Source organism: Pseudorca crassidens, chromosome 2 (assembly GCF_039906515.1).
Source record: "Pseudorca crassidens isolate mPseCra1 chromosome 2, mPseCra1.hap1, whole genome shotgun sequence".
NCBI lineage: Eukaryota > Metazoa > Chordata > Mammalia > Artiodactyla > Delphinidae > Pseudorca > Pseudorca crassidens.
The window spans coordinates 25,998,944-26,018,370 of NC_090297.1; the positions used below are offsets into that span (position 1 = coordinate 25,998,944).

The window sequence follows — 19,427 nt, forward strand, 5'->3', positions numbered from 1 at the left end:
GTGGCATTTCAGCTGGAACTTGAAGGTGGATTAGGAACTTGCCAGATACATGTGGGGGAAGGATATTCTGTATGGAGGACATGGTGGGAATAAAGGCTGGGAGGTGGAAAATGATCTAGGATAGAGCTGGAGTTTGAGCTGAAGTGAGGGAAGGGACTGGAGCTGGATCACAGAGCCTCGAATGTCCTGTAGGCTTGGGGATCCCCAGAGAATATTAGAGCAGGGTACTTGGGAGGACCGTGAATGGCACGCACTAGGAGGAAGCTGGGTGGGGTCTCATATTCACCCTTCTTGTTGTGCAGGAAGAGGTCGCTGCCTTCTTTGTGGCCGACCTGGGAGCTGTAGTGCGAAAGCACTTCTGCTTTCTGAAGTGCCTGCCGCGAGTCCGACCCTTTTACGCTGTCAAGTGCAACAACAGCCCGGGTGTGCTGAAGGTCCTGGCCGAGCTAGGACTGGGCTTCAGCTGTGCCAACAAGGTGAGCCCCTGCCCCCCACCTGCACACTGACCTACTGAACACCCACATGGCCCGGCTGCAGCTGCTGTGGGTGGACCTGGGGAAGCAGGAGTGACCTGTAATTGGCCCCTGCCCTCTGGGAAGGGCCACCACATGCAAGGGGTGTAAGGGATGAGGGTGGAATTTGCCAGCCTTGAAGTTCCACATTGGAACCACGTGTGACCCTGGGTAGGTGGGTCACCTTTTTAATGGAGATTTTCAAACTTCTTGGCATAGAGCTATATGTGATATTCTTCTAATTAAAACAAAACAAAAACACCATTTTATCATTGGTTTTATTTTTTTCTTTTATAATATTAATAACGTGTGACTGTACATTTTCTTAACTAATCCTTATAGAATTTTGTTGTTCCCAGTTCTGCTACCTTTCTGATTTGATTAATGCTGTTGTCTTAATTCCCTCCTGCTCTCTTTAGATTTGTTTATTACTGTCATTCTCTATTCATTGAACTCTTGCAGACACTAAACAGTGTGCTAGACACTGTTCTAGGTAGGGCTGGCAATACAGTGTTGAGTAAAACAGACTCTGTTGTCCTTGAGTTGAATGCACGGCTTATCTATTTCCATTCTGTTCTTACTTGATAAGTCTTTTAGCTATAAAGGTTCCTCAGAGTACAGCTTTGGACATAGTTATTCATTCAGCAACATTTATTGAGCACCTACTGGGGGGTCAAGTACTTTTCTAGGTGGGGATTTAGCAAGTGAACAAAACAAAAAAAGTCCCTTCGTGGAGCTTGCTTTCTAAAGAACAAACAAGTGAAACAGTGAAAGTCTATGGTATTTTAGATGGTAAATGCTGTGGAGAAAATTAAAGAGGGAAAGGGAAGTAGGGAAGAGACATGGATGTCGGGAAAGAGGATTGTACTTTTAGATGGTTTGGCCAGGGAAAGCGTCACTGAAATTTGAACACAGATCTGAAGGAAGCAAAAGATCCAAGCCAGGTGGATAACCAGGGGAAGAGCATTCCAGGAAGAGGGACCAGCAAGTGCAAAGGTCCTGAGGTGGGAGCAAGCCTGTGGGCATTGGTTTGTGATATTGTTATTACAGTTATTTAAAAATGTTTAGTAATGATTGTTTTGAGGGGGAATCCCTTTTAAACCCTGGTCAGCAATATAGCTGGGTGTTGTGCGTAGGATTCTAGAAAGGGATCTGGAGGAGACAGGAGGAGAGCTCATCTGGGTAGGAGGCTGGAGGGATTCCAGGTGGGAGAGAGGTGCACACCATGGTGGACGGTTGGAACGAGCAGGTTCACCTTTATCAGAGACGCATGTTAGTGTCCTTATTGGTAGGTGAGTCTCCCTGATGTCACCCGTGAAGCCCCTTTGCATCAGCTCTTGTTTTGCACACCTGGTTTCATGCATGCCCCACATAAAGCCCCATGGAGTGCCTAGGAGAAGAGATTGCCATTTTGCAGTTGAGGAACTGGGGGTCAGCTTCACACAGCTTGCTGGTAGCAGAGCCAAGATTGCCCCCTGCAGCATGCCGGGTCTCTGCTCTGACCGAGGAGGAAGGGGACCCTTTTCCATAACCCTTGGTCTAGGGGTGAAGAACAGGACCCAACCTCACTGACTAGAGTCCTCTGCTTCCGGAAACCCAGAGGTGGGGCCCTGTGCTGGCCCTCAAGCCTCAGGACTGGCCTCCAAAGGGCAGAGTTGTGGGGTGTAGGGCTTGAAGTCGGGGGGGCGGACGTTTGCTGAGGGCTCCTGTTGTGTCATGTGCTTCGCCAAGCGTATTCTGTACATGATCTCATTTGACTCTTGAAACAACCCTGTGAGGTAATTATTATCACCGTGATTTTGACAACATCCCCATGAGGAAGCAGTTAGTGTATGAGGCAAGGAGGCACAGAGGTTTGAGGGATGCCCTGGGAAGGGGCCGCTTGAGTATGGCAAGGGGTCTCTGACTTTATCACTGCTGTCTTTGCCAAGATCCCTGGGGAGGGGATGGCAGAGCTGAGACCCCACCCGGTAGGTGGGATCATGTGGCCCTTGGGTGCATTTCCTGAGAGGTGGCACAGCTTTTCTTGGAAGGCCAAGGCTGCCCTCTTCTGGTTGGTTGGAGCTGGTGGCCACGCTGTACAGCACCATGCTTTGGCGGCCACTGACCTAGGGTCAGGCATGAGCTGGGGCTCGGTGTACAGATATGCATCAGACAGGCTCCAGGGTCAAGAGCACCAGCCACGCCTTACACGGGGCTCTGGTCCACCCACCCACCTTCCCAACGACCTTATGTCATCTCTCTTACCCCATCCCTTGCCCTCTCTGGCTGTCTCCCTCAGCATCCTCCCATCTTAAAGTGCCTTCTCTGGACACCACATCGTCCCCCAGCCCAATCCCTCGCTCCCTCTTCGTGGCCAAACTGAGTTGTCTACACTTGCCTGTCTGCAGTCACTTGTCTCTTTCCCTTAGCACCCAGTCCTTAAGCCACTGCTTCCCGACCTCCACTCATCATTCCAAGGAATCTCCTCTTGCCAACGTCCCCAGCAATCTCCAGGATCCAGTGAGCACTTTATTCTAGACATTCATTTTGAATTATTCGAATAATATGTTGATTCATCTGCAAAAAAAAAAGTAGAATGTCAGCTTTATGTCTCCAGAGATAATCAACATTCTGAGTTTGGTGGCCACATGGTATTTGAAAAATACTTACAAATATGATCCATAGGAAACCTACAAAATATCTTGTGATTTTGTAACAAAATATAAGATGTTCATGTGGTAGGTGTTGTGCCACATAGCTTTATTTTTATTTTTTAAAATAAATTTATTTATTTATTTATTTATTTATTGGCTGCGTTTGGTATTCATTGCTGCGCGTGGGCTTTCTCTAGTTGTGGCGAGTGGGGCTACTCTTTGTTGCGGTGCGCGGGCTTCTCCTTGGGGTGGCTTCTCTTGTTGCGGAGCACGAGCTCTAGGAGCACAGGCTTCAGTAGTTGTGTTGCGTGGGCTGTAGAGCGCACGCTCAGTAGTTGTGATGCACTGCATGGGCTTAGTTGCTCCACGGCATGTGGGATCTTCCCAGACCAGGGCTCGAACCCGTGTCCCTTGTACTGGCAGGTGGATTCTTAACCACTGCGCCACCAGGGAAGTCCCTTACAGTAGCTTTAAGCTCAGCAGATTTTGGAGATGTGTCCATGTTGATGCTTTTAGACCTTGTAGGGGACACTCCTTGGTCCTCCTAGCTTTTGATCTCACCATGAAAAAGTGTGTGTGTGTGTGTGTGTGTGTGTGTGTGTGTGTGTGGTGGGAACACTTAAAGTGAGATCTACCCTCACAAATTTTTAAGTGTTTAATAAGGAATTGTTAAGTATAGGCAACATGTTGTACAGCACATCTCTAGAACTGATTCCTCTTGCAGAACTGACACTTTATACCCATTGAGTAGTGACTCCCCATTTGAAACATTCTTTTTTTTTTAGTATTTTTTAAATTTTTTAAAAATTTTTATTTATTTTATTTTTGGCTGTGTTGGATCTTTGTTGCTGTGTACGGGCTTTCTCCAGTTGCAGAGAGCGGGGGCTACTCTTCGTTGCGGTGTGCGGGCTTCTCATTGTGGTGGCTTCTCTTGTTGTGGAGCACGGGCTCTAGGCACTCAGGCTCAGTAGTTGTGGTGCACGGGCTTAGTTGCTCTGCAGCATGTGGGATCTTCCCAGACCAGGGCTTGAACCCGTGTCCCCTGCATTGGCAGGCGGATTCTTAACCACTGCGCCACCAGGGAAGCCCTAAATTTAGTTTTTAAATTTATTTTTTATTGAAGTATAGTTGAATTACAATTTTGTGTTAATTACTGTTGAACAGCAAAGTGACTCAGTTATACATAATATATATTCTTTTTCATATTCTTTTCCATTATGTTTTATCACAAGATACTGAATAGAGTTCCTGTGCTATACAGCAGGACCTTGTTTATCCATTCTATATATACCAGTTTCCATCTGCTAATCCCAAACTTCCAATCCATCCCTCTCCCACCCCCCTCCCCCTTGGCAACCACCAGTCTATTCTCTATGTCCCTGATTCTATTTCTGTTTCATAGATAGGTTCATTTGTGTCATATTTTAGATTCCACATGTAAGTGATTATCATATGGCATTTGTCGTTCTCTTTCTGACTTACTTCACTTGGTATGATAATCTCTAGTTGCATCCGTTGAAACACATTCTTTTTTTTTTTTTTTTTTTTTTTTTCGGTACGCGGGCCTCTCACTGTTGTGGCCTCTCCCGTTGCAGAGCACAGGCTCTGGACGTGCAGGCTCAGTGGCCGTGTCTCACGGGCCCAGCTGCTCCGTGGCATGTGGGATCTTCCCGGACCCGGGCACGAACCCATGTCCCGTGCATCGGCAGGCGGACTCTCAACCACTGCACCACCAGGGAAGCCCTGAAACACATTCTTTTTAAAAACACAGGCCTAGCCTAGGATATTGTGGGTTGGGTTCCAGACCACTACAGTAAAGTGAAGATCACAATAAAGTGAGTCACACAATTTTTTTGGTTTCCCGGCACATATAAAAGTTATGCTTACACTATACTGTAGTCTATTAAGTGTGCAATAGCATTATGTCTAAAAAAATACTTGAAGTAAAATGTACATACCTTAAGTAAAAAATATTTTCTTGCTAAAAAAAGCTGACCATCATCTGAGCCATCAGCGAGTCGTAATCATTTTGCTGGTGGAGGGTCTTGCCTCCATGTTGATGGCTGCCGACTGCTCAGGGCGGTGGTTGCTGAAGTGTGGGGTGGCAGTTTCTTAAGAGAAGACTCTTCTTTCACTTGAATACCTAGAGGTCATTGTAGGGTTATTAACTGGCCTAATTTCGATATGGTTGGGTTGTTGTATGTCAGGGAATAGGGAGGCCCAAAGAGCGGGAGGGAGATGGGGAATGGCTGAGGGGTGGAGCAGTCAGAACAGACATTTATCCATTAAGTTCACGGTATGGGCATATGGGCGTGGTTCGTGGCACCCCAAAACAACGACAATAGTAACATCAAAGATCACTCATCACAGATCACCAAAACAAATACAGTAACACTGAAAACATCTGAAATATCACAAGAATTACCAAAATGTGACACAGAGACATGAAGTGAGCAAACACTGCTGGAAAAATGGTGCCAATAGACTTGCTTGATGCAGGGTTGCCACAAACCTTCAATTTGTAAACATCGCAATATCTGCAAAGCACAAGAGAGTGAGGCGAAATAAAATGAGGTATGCTTGTACGCAACAACACGTGCTCTTGGTTTTAAAGACTTTAGAAACATATCCAGTGAAAGTGGACGCTGCTGGGAGCCTGCTTCACCCTCCTGGGGTGCCTCTGACAGTGGAGAGGTCTCCTTCTGCACAGATGTGAATTGCAAGACAGGGTTTGCTTTGACAGGAATGGCATAAGAACCTCTGCGTTGTTCTCTCTTCTGGGGACGCCCTCTCCTCCCCTCGGTCCTGTACCGGCTCTTCCTGCTCTCTAGCTGGGAGAGTTCCTCTGGATTCTGGCTCAGGCTCCCTTCTCTTATAAACTCTCTGTCTTCGTAGGGGATTTCATCTCCTCCCATGGCTTCAAATACCCCTAATATGCCACCACCTCCCCTGTTTTGATCTCCAGCCCAGACCCTGTGTATCCAGGTGCTGACTTGTTGCCACAGGATGCCTGGAACCCAGTGTGTTCAAATGCACTCGTGATCTTCCCCTCGAGAGGGGCCCCTGGGTCTGCTGGGCGAGGAGTCCCCCCCCAGACATCTAACCCCACATCCTCACGTGCAGTCCCTCACCAAGCTTGCCAGCCATGCCTACAGATGTCACCACTCCCCTTTCTCTGCAGCCTGTCCTGTTTCCCAGGGAGGTTGTGACTGTCTCCCAGAATTCTCCTAGGCCCTTCCTTGGTCCATTTTCACACGGTAGCCAGAGTGACATGCATTTAGACCTTGCATTCAAAATGCCCATCTGATCATGTCCTTTTCCCTCTTGAGACCCCTCAAACTGTTTCCCACCACTGGCAGGGTCAGATATAAATCACATCAGCCTTCTTGGTCTCCCTGTTGGCTCTGCCTGCATCCCTCCAAGCTCATCGTCCCCCACCGTGGGCACCCTGCCCAGGCCACCCCAGCGTTCTCTGTTCCTCCCTCAGGCTGAGTACATTCTTGCCTCAGAACCTCTGCACAGGCCACTTCTCCTACCAGAAACATTCTTTCCTTCCCTTTCAGCCTGGCCCAGGCCTCCTATGGGGCTCAGCTTAAATTTCTTTTTTTTTTTTTTAAGTTGAAGTATAGTTGATTTACAGTACTGTGTTAGTTTCAGGTGTACAGCAAAGTGGTTCAGTTATATATGTATATATTATATTCTTTTTTCAATTCTTTTCTATTATAGTTTATTATAAGATACTGAATATAGTTCCCTGTGCTATACAGTAAATCCTTGTTGTTTACCTGTTTTATATGCAGAAGTATGCATCTGTCAATCCCATCCTCCCAGTTTATTCCTCCCTCCCTTCCTTCCCCTTTGGAAGCCATAAGTTTGTTTTCTATTTCTGTGAGTCTGTTTCTGTTTTGTAAATAAACTCATTTGTATCATATTTTAGATTATACATATAAGTGATATCATATGGTATTTGTCTTTCTCTGACTTATTTCACTTAGTATGATAATCTCTAGGTCCATCCACGTTGCTGCAAATGAAAGAATTTCATTTTTTTATGGCTGAGTAATATTCCATTGTGTGTGTGTGTTTGTGTATATATATATACACCACATCTTCTTTATCCATTCATCTGTTGATAGACACTTAGGTTGCTTCCATGTCTTGGCTATTGTAATGGTGCTGCTATGAACATTGGGGTACATGTATCTTTTCAAATTAGAGCTTTTGTCCTTTCCAGATATATGCCCAGGAGTGAGATTGCTAGATCATATGGTGACTCTATTTCCAGTTTGTTAAGGAACCTCCATACTGTTTTCCATAGTGGCTGCACCAATTTACATTCCCACCAGCAGTGTAGGAGGGTTCCGTTTTCTCCACACCTCCTCCTCAGCTTAAATTTCTGACCTTCAGAAAACTGTCTGTCACCCCCTCACATCCAGGTTTCCCCATCCCACATTCTCTAGTATCCCGTACTTTTTCTCCATGGCTCTTATCCATTTGTAATCCTATTATTATTCAGTGTTCATTCATTCCTCCCCTTCTTTCCCATCTGCCTGAAACCTCCACAGGGTCAGAGACCCTGTCTGCTTTACTCACCACTTGTTTTCATTAGCACCTGTCTCAAAGCCTGGCAACTCAGTAGATGCTCGAGATACACTTGCCAATTCAACATCAAGGTGTCTTCTCCACTGAAGTGCTGTGGTTAAGAGCTGGTGTGCTAAAGTCGGACGGTCCTGGGTTAGAATTATAGCAGTGCCACTTGTAAGCCGTGTGACTTTGGACAAGTCACTTAAGGCCTCTCTGAGCCTCTGTTTCCTGCCTCATAAGATTAATATGGCGATGAAATGAGAGTGTCTATAAAATATTTAATGCAATGGCTGGCATACAGTAATCCTTTAATGAATGACCATCGTTATTATTTAAATAATTTTAATCAAAGCTAAACCACAGGTCCCCAAAGTGTTACCATTGCTGCTTCCTCTCACCTCTTGGGTGAAGCAGGGAGCGAAACCACATTTTCATAACTGCTCAGACGTGGGGTCTTTGGAAGCAAGCTGTGATGACAGCAGTTCCAGCTCTGGAGGTGGACCTTTGTGTCTCCCTCTGCTACTCACTGGCTGTGTCACCAAGGCAAGTGGGTTTCTTTGAACTCAATTTGTCCTCTGTAAAATGTGGCCGATAAATATTTCATAGGATAGTTATAGGCATTGCATGCGATAATGCACATAAATACCTCGTGCTGAAAAGTTGCTACATTAAAATTACAGTCTTGTTACAAACTCGGGATGGCTGAAGATGGCCCTGTGTCTCCTACCGTGCTTCCAAACTGCCACCTTCTTAATCATGGAGGGTCAGGCTTGAATTTGAAAGTTGGTTCTGCCTCCTACTTGCTCCATAGCCTCTCTGAGCATGTTTCCTTCTCTATAGAATGGAGCTAATACCATCTGGTGGCGTATTGTAAGGAGTAAATAAAAGAGTGAGTCTAAAGCAAGGGTTGGAGACTTCCCTGGCGGTCCAGTGGCTAGGACCCTGTGCTTCCACTGCAGGGGGCACAGGTTTGATCCCTGGTCGGGGAGCTAAGATCCCGCAAGGTGTGCGGCGAGGCCAAATAAATAAAAATACATACATACACACATAAATAAGTAAAGCAAGGGTTGGCAAACAATGGATGGTGGGACTTGTAGAGTTTTATTGGACCACAGCCATGCTCATTCACTTATGCATTACCTGTGGCTGCTTTGGTGCTACAAAGACATTTGAGTAGTTGTACAGAAACTATACGGCCCACAAAGCCTGAAATATTTACTCTCTGGCCCTTCATGGAAAAAGTTTGCCAACACCTGATGTAAAGCCTCTCATTCAGTGCCTGCTTGTGGTAGGTGCTCTGTGAGCACGGTTGCTTTCGCCATCATCATCATCATCGTCTGGATCATTAATGCAGCAGTCAGGTGGAGCACCGTTCTGGAAAGGTGAGGAAGAGGAGGCCCTGTGGGCAGAGGGCCTTGCTGGAGCCACCCAGCACCATGCCATGCACAGAGCAGGTGTCTGGATGTTGGATGTCCTGTGTCAAAAACACTATTGGTCTGGTGAACTTTCTAATACATCAAGTGATAGTTTCTAAACATTTAAATCTGCCAGGAAAATGTGTCAGAAACCTGTTTTCAGGGCTACCATGAATCTGTAGAGTGCCTTTGTGTGAATTAGAAAATGTATCCCTTCCTTAAGACACTTAATTGTTGTAAATAAATATACTGATTTTGTTAGGGCAAGATGCTTTACTGTTAGGAAGTCATAATAAACATACAAATCTACCATGTATTCTCTGAACGGGACCCCTCCCTCCCTAGGATTGTGCAGTAAACCACCCACACAGCTGTACATGGCAGCCCTGCCTGTCAGTGGTGAACCAGCGTGCGTACTGATTTTTGTATACCTGTTGTCTAAAAGTGAGGCCCACTTTTTATGGACCTCCCCAGGCACAGCTATGACTTTGCCCCTCATCTGTGCTTCCTTGGCCTCCGTGGGCCCAGCAGGCTCTGGTGCTTCCTCACTACCACCTTTGGGATCCCACAGGCAGAGATGGAGTTGGTCCAGCATATTGGTGTCCCCGCCAGTAAGATCATCTACGCCAACCCCTGTAAGCAAATCGCACACATCAAGTATGCTGCCAAGCATGGCGTCCGACTGCTGAGCTTTGACAACGAGATGGAGCTGGCAAAGGTGGCAAAAAGCCACCCCAGTGCCAAGTAAGCTGAGAAGCACTCATGGGGGAGGCTGGGCTGCGTGTGAGGGCAGAGGGAGTGGGAGGAATGGGGCCGGGGCTGAGGACCCTGCCTTGGACCCGGCCAGAGTCACAGGAGGTTGGGGCAGGCACTCCTGGACTGGACCCAGGATGCAGAGCCTGAGTAGGACAGAGGTAGAAATGATGGATTAGAGGCCAGGCAGAGCAAAGCCCACGGTACTACGGAGGTCAAAGTCACGGCAGAGGAAGTAAGAGGGGGTGGTGGTTTCACAGAGGAGGTGGCATTTAAGGAGGGCCTTGAGGGGTGACCAGCATCTGGGGAGGGCATAAACAGGGTGTCAGAGTGAACTGCGTGAGCAAACGCATGGAGGCCAGAAGCAGCATGGGGCATTTGAGGGATAAGCAGAAATTTGATGTGGCTGGAACATACCATGTGCAAGGGGGGAAGGAGAAGTGAATGATGCTTGTCACAGGGCAGGGACCCCAATGCACGTGGGCTTTGGGAGGGGTCAGGGCTGGACATCTTGCTCAGGCTGTGCCTCTCACCTGGTCACTGGACACCCTGGGGAACCAGGTGGCGGGCCACTCTAGTTCACCCAAAGCAGCTTCCATTTTGTCTGTTTTACATATTGGGGATATCGGGGTTCTCAATAAGACTGTGTTTAAAAAATGGTCCCCCCGATACAAGAGAAGTTGGAAAAGCCTGGCTGGTGTTAAGGCTGATTCGGAGAAGTGGGGCTGCCCAGAGGAGAACTGGTGAGGTTGGGACCAGGGCAGGGGCCCCAGGGAAGGGCCCAGGGACATTGAGGGAATGGATTGGACAGGACTCAGAGGCTGACTGGCTGTGCAGGGAGAGGAAGGGGTCCAGGGGCTTGTGGGGTTGGGTAGCTCTGAGCCATGAGGGTTCACGCCTCTTGACTTAGAGAAGGCTCGGTCGGGGGCGGGGTGGGGGGTGAGGCGTGGCGCCCCCTGCAGAGGTGCCGCGTGTCTCCTCAGGATGGTTCTGTGCATTGCCACCGATGACTCCCACTCCCGGAGCCGCCTGAGCCTCAAGTTCGGAGTGTCGCTGAAATCCTGCAGACAACTGCTTGAAGATGCCAAGAGGAACCACGTAGAGGTGGTGGGTGTGAGGTGAGTGCCCAGAAGCCCCGCCATCACCACCCACGCCCACTGCCCACTGCCTGTTTTCCCAGGACTTAATCAACTCTGTGTGAGACCTCCCTCAGGGTCTCCAAGGAGGGCCTGTTCCTGGGCCTAGAATTCTGCCATTTGAGAGCTTCCTCCCTTTGGAAAGAAGTTTTGGAGTGTCCCACTGCCCCAACCCCACAGTCTGCAGAAGGTCCTGTCCCAGGAGGTTCCAGGAGGGACCTGGCTTTGCAGGAGTTTTCCCAGCCTGAGGCCAGAGGTCATCCTGGCACACCTTGGCTGTGCCTCTTTTCTGGTAGGGGATATGGAAGAAGCAAGAACTATGACCTAACAATATAGCTTTCCTTTGTTTTGGACTTAGGATGGCCAGGCACTCTGCTAAATGCTTCGTGGACACTATCCCATAACTGTGGGATCTTATCCCCACTTTATAGATGGGGAAACTGAAGCACAGCCTGTCAGACTGCTGAGTGAGATGTACATCAGATCTGGCTGAATCTGGGGCCCTAGCCCTCACCCCAGAAGGCTCAGCCCCAGGGGCAGCATGGAGGGATGGGGGGGCGCCAAGTGCCAAGGGACCTTGGATCCAGTCTCCTGTCCACTCCTCACTTGCCACATGGCCCTTGGCAGCCCATTTAACCTGTTATGCCCACAGTCACTACATCTGGAAAATGGGCACAGCATCCAGTGTGCTCGGCCAAGGTTGCTCCTGGCTGGGACTGAGGTGGTGGTACTTGGGCGCCTGTGTGTAAGCCGAGGCTCTTCCTCCCTTCCCAGTTTTCACATTGGCAGTGGCTGTCCTGACCCTCAGGCCTACGCTCGGTCCATCGCAGACGCCCGGCTGGTGTTTGAAATGGGTGCTGAGCTGGGCCACAGGATGCACATCCTGGACCTTGGCGGCGGCTTCCCTGGAGTGGAGGGGGCCAAAGTGAGATTCGAAGAGGTAACCCTGGGATCGCAAGTGTCACACTGGGCTTGGTGGGGGTGGGGGTGGGGATGGGGGCAGGGAGGGTTATAATGATCCCAGGAAGCTCACTGTGAGTGGGTCCCATGTGCTACGTGCTGTGCTTAGTGCTTTACCTGGATTATTTTATTATTAACCCTGTGTTACAGCTGAGCAAACTGAGGCTCGCAGACGTTAACTTCACTTCCTGAGTCCATGGAAGAGCTGGCTGCGCACCCAGCTCTGCCTGACTCCGTCCATGCACCTATTTGAGGCTTAACCAGGCCATATTTGCATAAGTCATAAGGCTTTCTGAGGGTCTGGGTGTGCCCTGTTCACCCTCCGGCGGACTGATGAGAAGTCAAGTGGGCAGGGGAAGGAAAAGCCAACCTTCTGTCCACTCCTAGTCCGTCTGTCTCCTTCCCATCTGGAAGGTGAAATCAGGAAAAACGTGTCGTTGCAATCCCAACTTGAACCACTAGGGGTCGCTTTTTCTTAGTAAGTGCCTGGTCCTGGAATATTCACATCTTGGAACTGAATTTAAGAAAATAATACGTGATGGACACTAAGAATTAGCTTCAAAGATGAGCATTGCAGCATTCTTCATAACAGAAGTCCAGTGGACTTCCTTGGTCCCTATAGCACTCATGGATTGGTTAAATTATGGTATATTCTTATGGTGAAAACATTTACACACATGGGGAGGTCATTCAGCTTATTGAGTGAAACAGTTTATAAAAACATATATACTTATAGCCCTATTGTGTTTATAATAAAAAAATCAGGTTTTTAGGTTTGTATAAAAAGGAATTAAAGGAGCTACTCCAAAAAGTTAACACTGATTAGGTTAATCTGGGTAATAGAATTAGGGGTGACTTTGACCTTCTTTTTCCTTCTCTGTAGTTTCTATTAAAAAAATGTGTTACTTAGCATATTGGTTATTTAGGAAAGAAAAATCCACGTCAGGGCTTCTGGAATCTGAGTACCAAGTCTTAGATTAAGAGTGTCTTTTCCCATTGTAGGGTCATTGAAGGGTGATTTACACAAGTGTGAGGGTCTTGACCCAACTCTGTCTCTGCCTACCTTCTTGTCCAGCTGTCCGTGGTTACCAGCTGGGGTAACCTGAAATCAAAGAAGCTTTCAAGAAATAGACTTGGAGCTGCAGCAAGTCTTCAGCATAAACCCCACATTTCAAACATGTAATTGTCCCCCATCCTCTCAGATTTCTTCTGTGGTCAACTCAGCCTTGGACCTGTACTTCCCGGAGGGCTGTGGTGTGGACATCCTTGCCAAGCTGGGGCGCTACTATGTGACCTCGGCCTTCACCTTGGCAGTCAGCATCATCGCCAAGAAGGAGGTTCTTCTGGAACAGCCTGGCAGGGAGGGTAGGTGCCAGGTGGGCAGCGGAGCCCCATTCTTCCCTAAAGCCAGGGACAGTGGCTGGCTGAGCCGGGTCTGTTTTTAAGGGGTGGGGGAAGCTGGAAAATGGGTCCTTGCTTTAGGGAAGTTTACAATCAAGTATTCTCACCCCAAGACACTCTTTAGCATCTTTTTTTCCCTATGCATGTTTATATTTTATGAAGATTGAGATCAAAGCAACCTTAGGGAGAATAGATGCTTTATTAACCCTATTGTACAAATGAAGAAATTGAGAACCAGAGAGAATACAAGTGAATTGCTTAATTGCTAGTAAGTGGTAAAGCCTGCATTTCACCCCTTGTTTGTCTTCTCTCCAAAGTACAGGCTCTTACTCACCCTACTGCTTCTCACAACATATTGAAAGTAATTAATGACAACTTATATTTGTCTAAGCCCACTTTGTAGACAACAGAATGTAGGCATGGAGAGGTTGAGTCACTAGCCCAAGGTCACACAGCTGATAAGGGGCAGTGCCAGGATTCAAGTACAGGCTGGGCTGACTCAAGGCTCCTCTGTCCACACTGCCAACATCAGCGCTCTTCCCTGACCTTCCAGATAGATCAGTCGTCCCAGCAGCCTCTTGAGTGAGAGGTCTGACTCTGATCTTGGGGCTTTTTTCTCTGCTCTGGGACCCCCAGGCACGAGAGCCTGAGGTCAGTGTGCTCTTCCTCGGAGAGGGGTGGTGGGCTCCAGGTGGAAGGTCTTCTGTGTGTGTGTGTGTAGGGATGGAATTCTTGCCTCCTTTACACATCTGGGGGATTATACTTTCTAGTCCAGCCGGGAGACCTGGCTTCTCATTCCAGCTCATGCGCTGCCCCATCGTGTGCCTCTGAGCAGGTGGCTTAACCTCTTGGGGTCTTGAGTTTGGGTGGGCTGCTCTTCTGCCTTTGCTGGGGCATTGAGGGGCTCAGATGCAGTCGGGGAGTGTGGCCTGGGCAGGGTTGCTCAGCTGCAAGGTGTTTCCAACACAGTAGTGAACCTCCTCTCACAGGAGGAGGCTGGCCACCTCATAGCTGAGGAAGGGGCAGCCCTCTTGCTTCAGTAGCTTGTCCCCTTGCTGAGCCTGCCACAGTTCCAACCCCTCATGTGCTGCTTGTGCTGCCCCGCCCCCTCCCCTCCCTGCAGAGGAAAACGGTTCCGCCCCCAAGACCATCCTGTACCAACTCAGTGAGGGCGAGTATGGAATCTTCAACTCAGTCCTGTTTGACAACACCTGCCCTACCCCCATCCTGCAGAAGGTGAGCCTACCCCACTGGGCCTGTTTTCAATTGGGTGGGTGCATTTAAATAACATTTGTGTGTGTGTATTGTTATCTAATTTAAAAACACTAAAACATTCATTGTGGAAAACAGACAATAGGAATAAAGAACGTTATCATCCATAATTCCACCACAGAGACTCTTTGAACATTAGATTTCTTTTCAATCTTTTAAAAAATGTATTATACTTTTTTCCCATAAAGTTGGGATCATATCAATTTGTAACCTGATTTTTTCCCCACTTAATATGGGGTGTAGCTCTTTGCATGCCATTAACCAATCTTTGACAACACGCCTCTTGATGACTACATAATATTTTAGCCAATCTAACTCTAGTGATTGTCCATTTGGTTTCCTGATTTTGAGCTTTGTGGGTCTATCTTGACATCCATCTCTGATCACTGCTCTGGGATAAATTCCTAGAAGTAAAAATTCATCTTTAATGAGTTTTCCATGTTAACAAGGGAATAGGAATAGACAGAACATTCCTTCTAGCCTCTGCAGAATCCAGCCCAGGGCCTCTGGCAGCTTTAGCGGGCCTTGTTAAGAGGGGAAAGGAAATCAGACGCACTTGTAAGATTTTCGCATCTCCAGGCCTTTGTGTGGTCTTGCTTTGGGAAGGAAACTTAAGTGCCTAACTAGTACCTAGACCATCGTGAGCTTTCAATGTGTTTTTGTTTTTCTTTTCGTTTCCATGCTGACTAGTTTTTCCAGAGGCAATCAGATGTTAGCTCCTCTTTGTAGCTCTTCCTGCCCCTCCTCTACGGCTGGCAGAGGGAGCCCCTCTCTCCTCCAGGCGCCCCTACCCCACCCACGACTTGATGGATATTCATTCCATAGCTGCCTTGTCTGAGTAAGCCTTCCCGACGACGACGTGCTCAGGAATTCAGTTTTCTACGGTGATGCACTAGCATTCCCTGCATTCCTGTGGTCTCCCACATCCTACCACACAGAGGAAGCACCAGGCCTAGGCCAGCCAAGCCCCAGGCTACACAGCAGGCAGCAGCTGCTTCCCAGTTACTCTCCCTTCCAGTCGCCCTCCCAGTCCCGGTTCGCTCCCTTCTTTCTGTTGCAGGCGGTCCCTGGCCCACTCCCCATTCCCTTCATCAGCTCCTCAGACGAGCAGGCAGGGCTGTAGTCCCAGCCCAGCCCCATACCTGCTCCAGGAGCTCTGGCTGACCAGTCTCTAGTTGGTGTTCCTGACTTGGGCACCAGGATGGTACTGACCCTCTCGGTGGTCTGTGCTGCTCCTCCTCTGGTGGGTGCTGAGGTTTCTTCTTCAGGCTGTCAACCGCTTAGGAGTCCTGCCACGTGACCATACCCAGGGTGGGGCCCGCGGTGTTGCCCGCGGTGTGGCCGTGGAGACAGACACCGTGTAGGTGACAGCACACATAGTCAGTTAGCTACAGTTGTGCTGGGAGTGTGTCAGAGGGACCCAGCCTGGCCAGGGGTATCTGCACTTTCTTCCCCAAGGACGGTGCCCCTCACTAGCCAGGATGGCAGCTTTGTACCCTGCTCTTCATGCCCAGGCACTTTGTTTTTGGACCTCAGGGAGAAAAACTCATATTAAACATAATCCTTGGTTCAGGGTTTTCTTCTCATCATTGGAATATGCATGGCTCCTTTTTGTTTCTTTTCTTTTCTTTTTTAAAAATTCAACAAATATTTGAGTACCCTCCACATGCAAGGCATTGTGCCGAGGTCTGCAGAAGACAGCAGGTGAGGAATAATTGCCTGTGTCTTTGAAATACAATCCTGCTGGGCAGAAACACGTGTGTGTGTGTGTGTGTGTGTGTGTGTGTGTGTGTGTGTGTGTGAGAGAGAGAGAGAGAGAGAGAGAGGGAGAGAGAGAGAGGGAGAGAGAGAGAGGAAGAGAGAGAGTAGTACACAAACTACAACAGTGTCATGAGAAAAGTACAAAAACTACAGAACAAATGTTATTGAACTTTTTTCAAAAATATTTTAGTAGTTGTCACTAAAAGATAAGGACTTAAAAAAAGAACACAGTAACATCACCAAACTAACAAATGAGCAGTTCCATAGTATCCCCTGTCGTCTAGTTAGTGTTCAGATCTCCCCTCATAAATGGTTTATATAGTTGATTTTACAGGTGAGAAAACTGAGGCATAGGGTGGTGAAGCAACTGACTCAAAACTCACACAGTTGATAAAGGAATAAACTGTAGACCGTTGGGGGTAGAGTTCCTGTCTTATTCATCTTTGATTACCTGTCTGCTGCCAAAGAACAAGCTCTTGACTATTGATACTTTCCTATAAAATGATGGCCTCTCTATAAAATCACCGCCTCCTTGTAAAATGTCGCCACTGTTGGGCATTTGGGCATTGCTAATTTTTGTTTATTCTTATTCATGTTTCTATGAGTACTCCCTCTGCCTAGAATGCTCTTTGTTAGTCTCTTTGTATGCTGGCTCAATGCACATGCTTAAAGTATATTCCCTTTTAAAAACTATTTTCTTTTCTTTTTTTATACATCTTTATTGGAGTATAATTGCTTCACAATGCTGTGTTAGTTTCTGTTGTACAATAAAGTGAATCAGCCATATGCATACATATATCCCCATATCCCCTCCCCCTTGAGCTTCCCTCCCACTCTCCCTATCCCACCCCTCTAGGTCGTTGCAAAGCACTGAGCTGATCTTCCTGTGCTATGCGGCTGCTTCCCACTAGCCATCCATTTAACACTTGGTAGTGTATATATGTCTATGCTTCTCTCACTTTGCCCCAGCTTCCCCCTCCCCCACCCCCGTCTCTGGAATAGGACTACCGGGTAAAATGATTTGAGCATTTTTATGCCTCTTGATACATATTGTCAGATTGTTTTCCTCAAAGCTTGGACCAATACTTATTGTTACCATTTGTACCATTTCACAATAAGCTCACCAGCATTATGTGCTGTGACCATTTTCTTTTTATTTAAAAAATTAAAAAAGTTTTTGGCTGTGTTGGGTCTTTGTTGCCGTGCGGGCTTTCTCTAGTTGCAGCGAGCGGGGGCTGCTCTTCGTTGCGGTGCCCAGGCTTCTCATTGCAGTGGCTTCTCTTGTTGTGGAGCACGGGCTCTAGGCGCGCAGGCTTCAGTAGTTGCAGCACTTGGGCTCAGTAGTTGCAGCGCGTGGGCTCTAGGGCACGCGGGCTTCAGTAGTTGTGGCGCGTGGGCTCGGTAGCTGTGGCTTGTGGGCTCTAGAGCGCAGGCTCAGTAGTTGTTGTGCACGGACTTGGTTGCTTCATGGCATGTGAGATCTTCCCGGACCAGGGATCGAACCCGAGTCCCCTGCATTGGCAGGCGGATTCTTAAGCACTGCGCCACCAGGGAAGTCCATGACCTTTTTCTTGTTGGCTAATTTATCTGAAATGGTATACCTCAATATTTCTTTCATTCTTGTTTCTTTGACAAGGATAAAACTTTTTGTTTTTGGTTTATTTTATTTCCTTTGATGTCAATGTCTTTTTTTTTTTAAGTGATCCTTTTTTTAAAAAATAAATAAGTTTATCTATTTACTTTTGGCTGTGTTGGGTCTTCCTTGCTGCGTGGGCTTTCTCTAGTTGCGGCGAGCGGGGAGTACTCTTGGTTGCGGCGTGTGAGCTTCTCATTGTGGTGGCTTCTTTTGTTGCAGAGCGTGGGCTCTAGGCACGCAGGCTTCAGTAGTTGTGGTACACGGGCTCAGTAGTTGTGGCTTGCAGGCTCTAGAGCGCAGGCTCAGTAGTTGTGGCACACGGACTTAGTTGCTCCGTGGCATGTGGGAGCTTCCCAGACCAGGGATTGAACCCATGTCCCCTGCATTGGCAGGCGGATTCTTAACCACTGCACCACCAGGGAAGTCCCATCAATGTATTTTTATATTCTCTGTTCGCCTAATTTGGGAGGTCTTAAATTTTTTTTTTCTTGCAAATGAAGATGAGCCTGCATATGCATGTGTGTATGTATTTAATATAATATTTGATACATATATTTTTTCTTAATCTGATGGTTTATTATTTTAGTTTTGTGATTCTTTGTTATTCTTTCATAGAAGTTTCAACACACTATCATATATCTTAACTAAGTGTGCTGCAATTAATAGTAAGGAAATTTGTCTCTAACTGCTCTGCGGTTTATAGATTACCATATATATGGTGTATATATATATAACAAATAGAACATTTATTGGAGAAAAATTTAGCACAAACAGTAAAATAAAATAACCCACTAATCCCACCATTCAGAGACAACTATTGTTAAAATTTACTTTCATTCCTGTTTTTTTAAGTGTCATAGTGCACATTGTTTTTAACTTAAAAAAAATTATATACTATGAGATATGGTTTTCTTTACTGATATGTTAGATGGACTCTTTATTTATAAACATTTTAAATGTTCACTGAGTGGTCTAAAACGACATATATTTAGGGTATAAAGATGCAATTCAATAAATGGGTATTAGCACTTCATAAATGCAAGGTATAGTTAGGTGTGGGGAGGTACCCGGAGGGGGCGAGTACCATGGGGGCTTTACGAGAACCTTGGGAAGCAAAATTCACGGTACAAGCTCTAGTTGCCCCACTCTGTACAGAGACACCCCCTCCCTTGAAAAGATTGGGCTTTCTTACTTGTCATTGTATTTTATTCTAATTATTTATGGTTTAAAAAGTGTGAATCCGTATGGAATATATTGCAGTAGTATTTGTCAGGTCTGAATCTGGTTAGTTCTTGCCTTAACAATTCTTAAGTAATGATTTCTAACCCTTTTTTATTTCTGCTTTGCCATACTGTACATTA

General features: G+C 47.1%; 1 protein-coding gene across 11 annotated transcripts in view; it reads left to right on the plus strand.

Annotated features, from left to right (window-relative positions):
• The window catches only part of AZIN2 (antizyme inhibitor 2), a 33,665-nt gene that overhangs the window by 2,368 nt on the left and 11,870 nt on the right, over positions 1-19,427 (plus strand). For 9 of the 11 annotated variants that reach the window (XM_067725354.1, XM_067725353.1, XM_067725358.1 and 6 more), the window contains 6 exons: positions 303-476; positions 9,719-9,891; positions 10,863-11,018; positions 11,811-11,976; positions 13,199-13,361; positions 14,521-14,633. In XM_067725354.1, the coding sequence (XP_067581455.1) occupies positions 303-476; positions 9,719-9,891; positions 10,863-11,018; positions 11,811-11,976; positions 13,199-13,361; positions 14,521-14,633 (945 nt within the window). Of the gene's footprint in view, positions 1-302; positions 477-9,678; positions 9,892-10,862; positions 11,019-11,810; positions 11,977-13,198; positions 13,362-14,520; positions 14,634-19,427 lie in introns of those variants that run through there. The other 2 variants (XM_067725361.1, XM_067725364.1) reach the window with 2 other exon arrangements.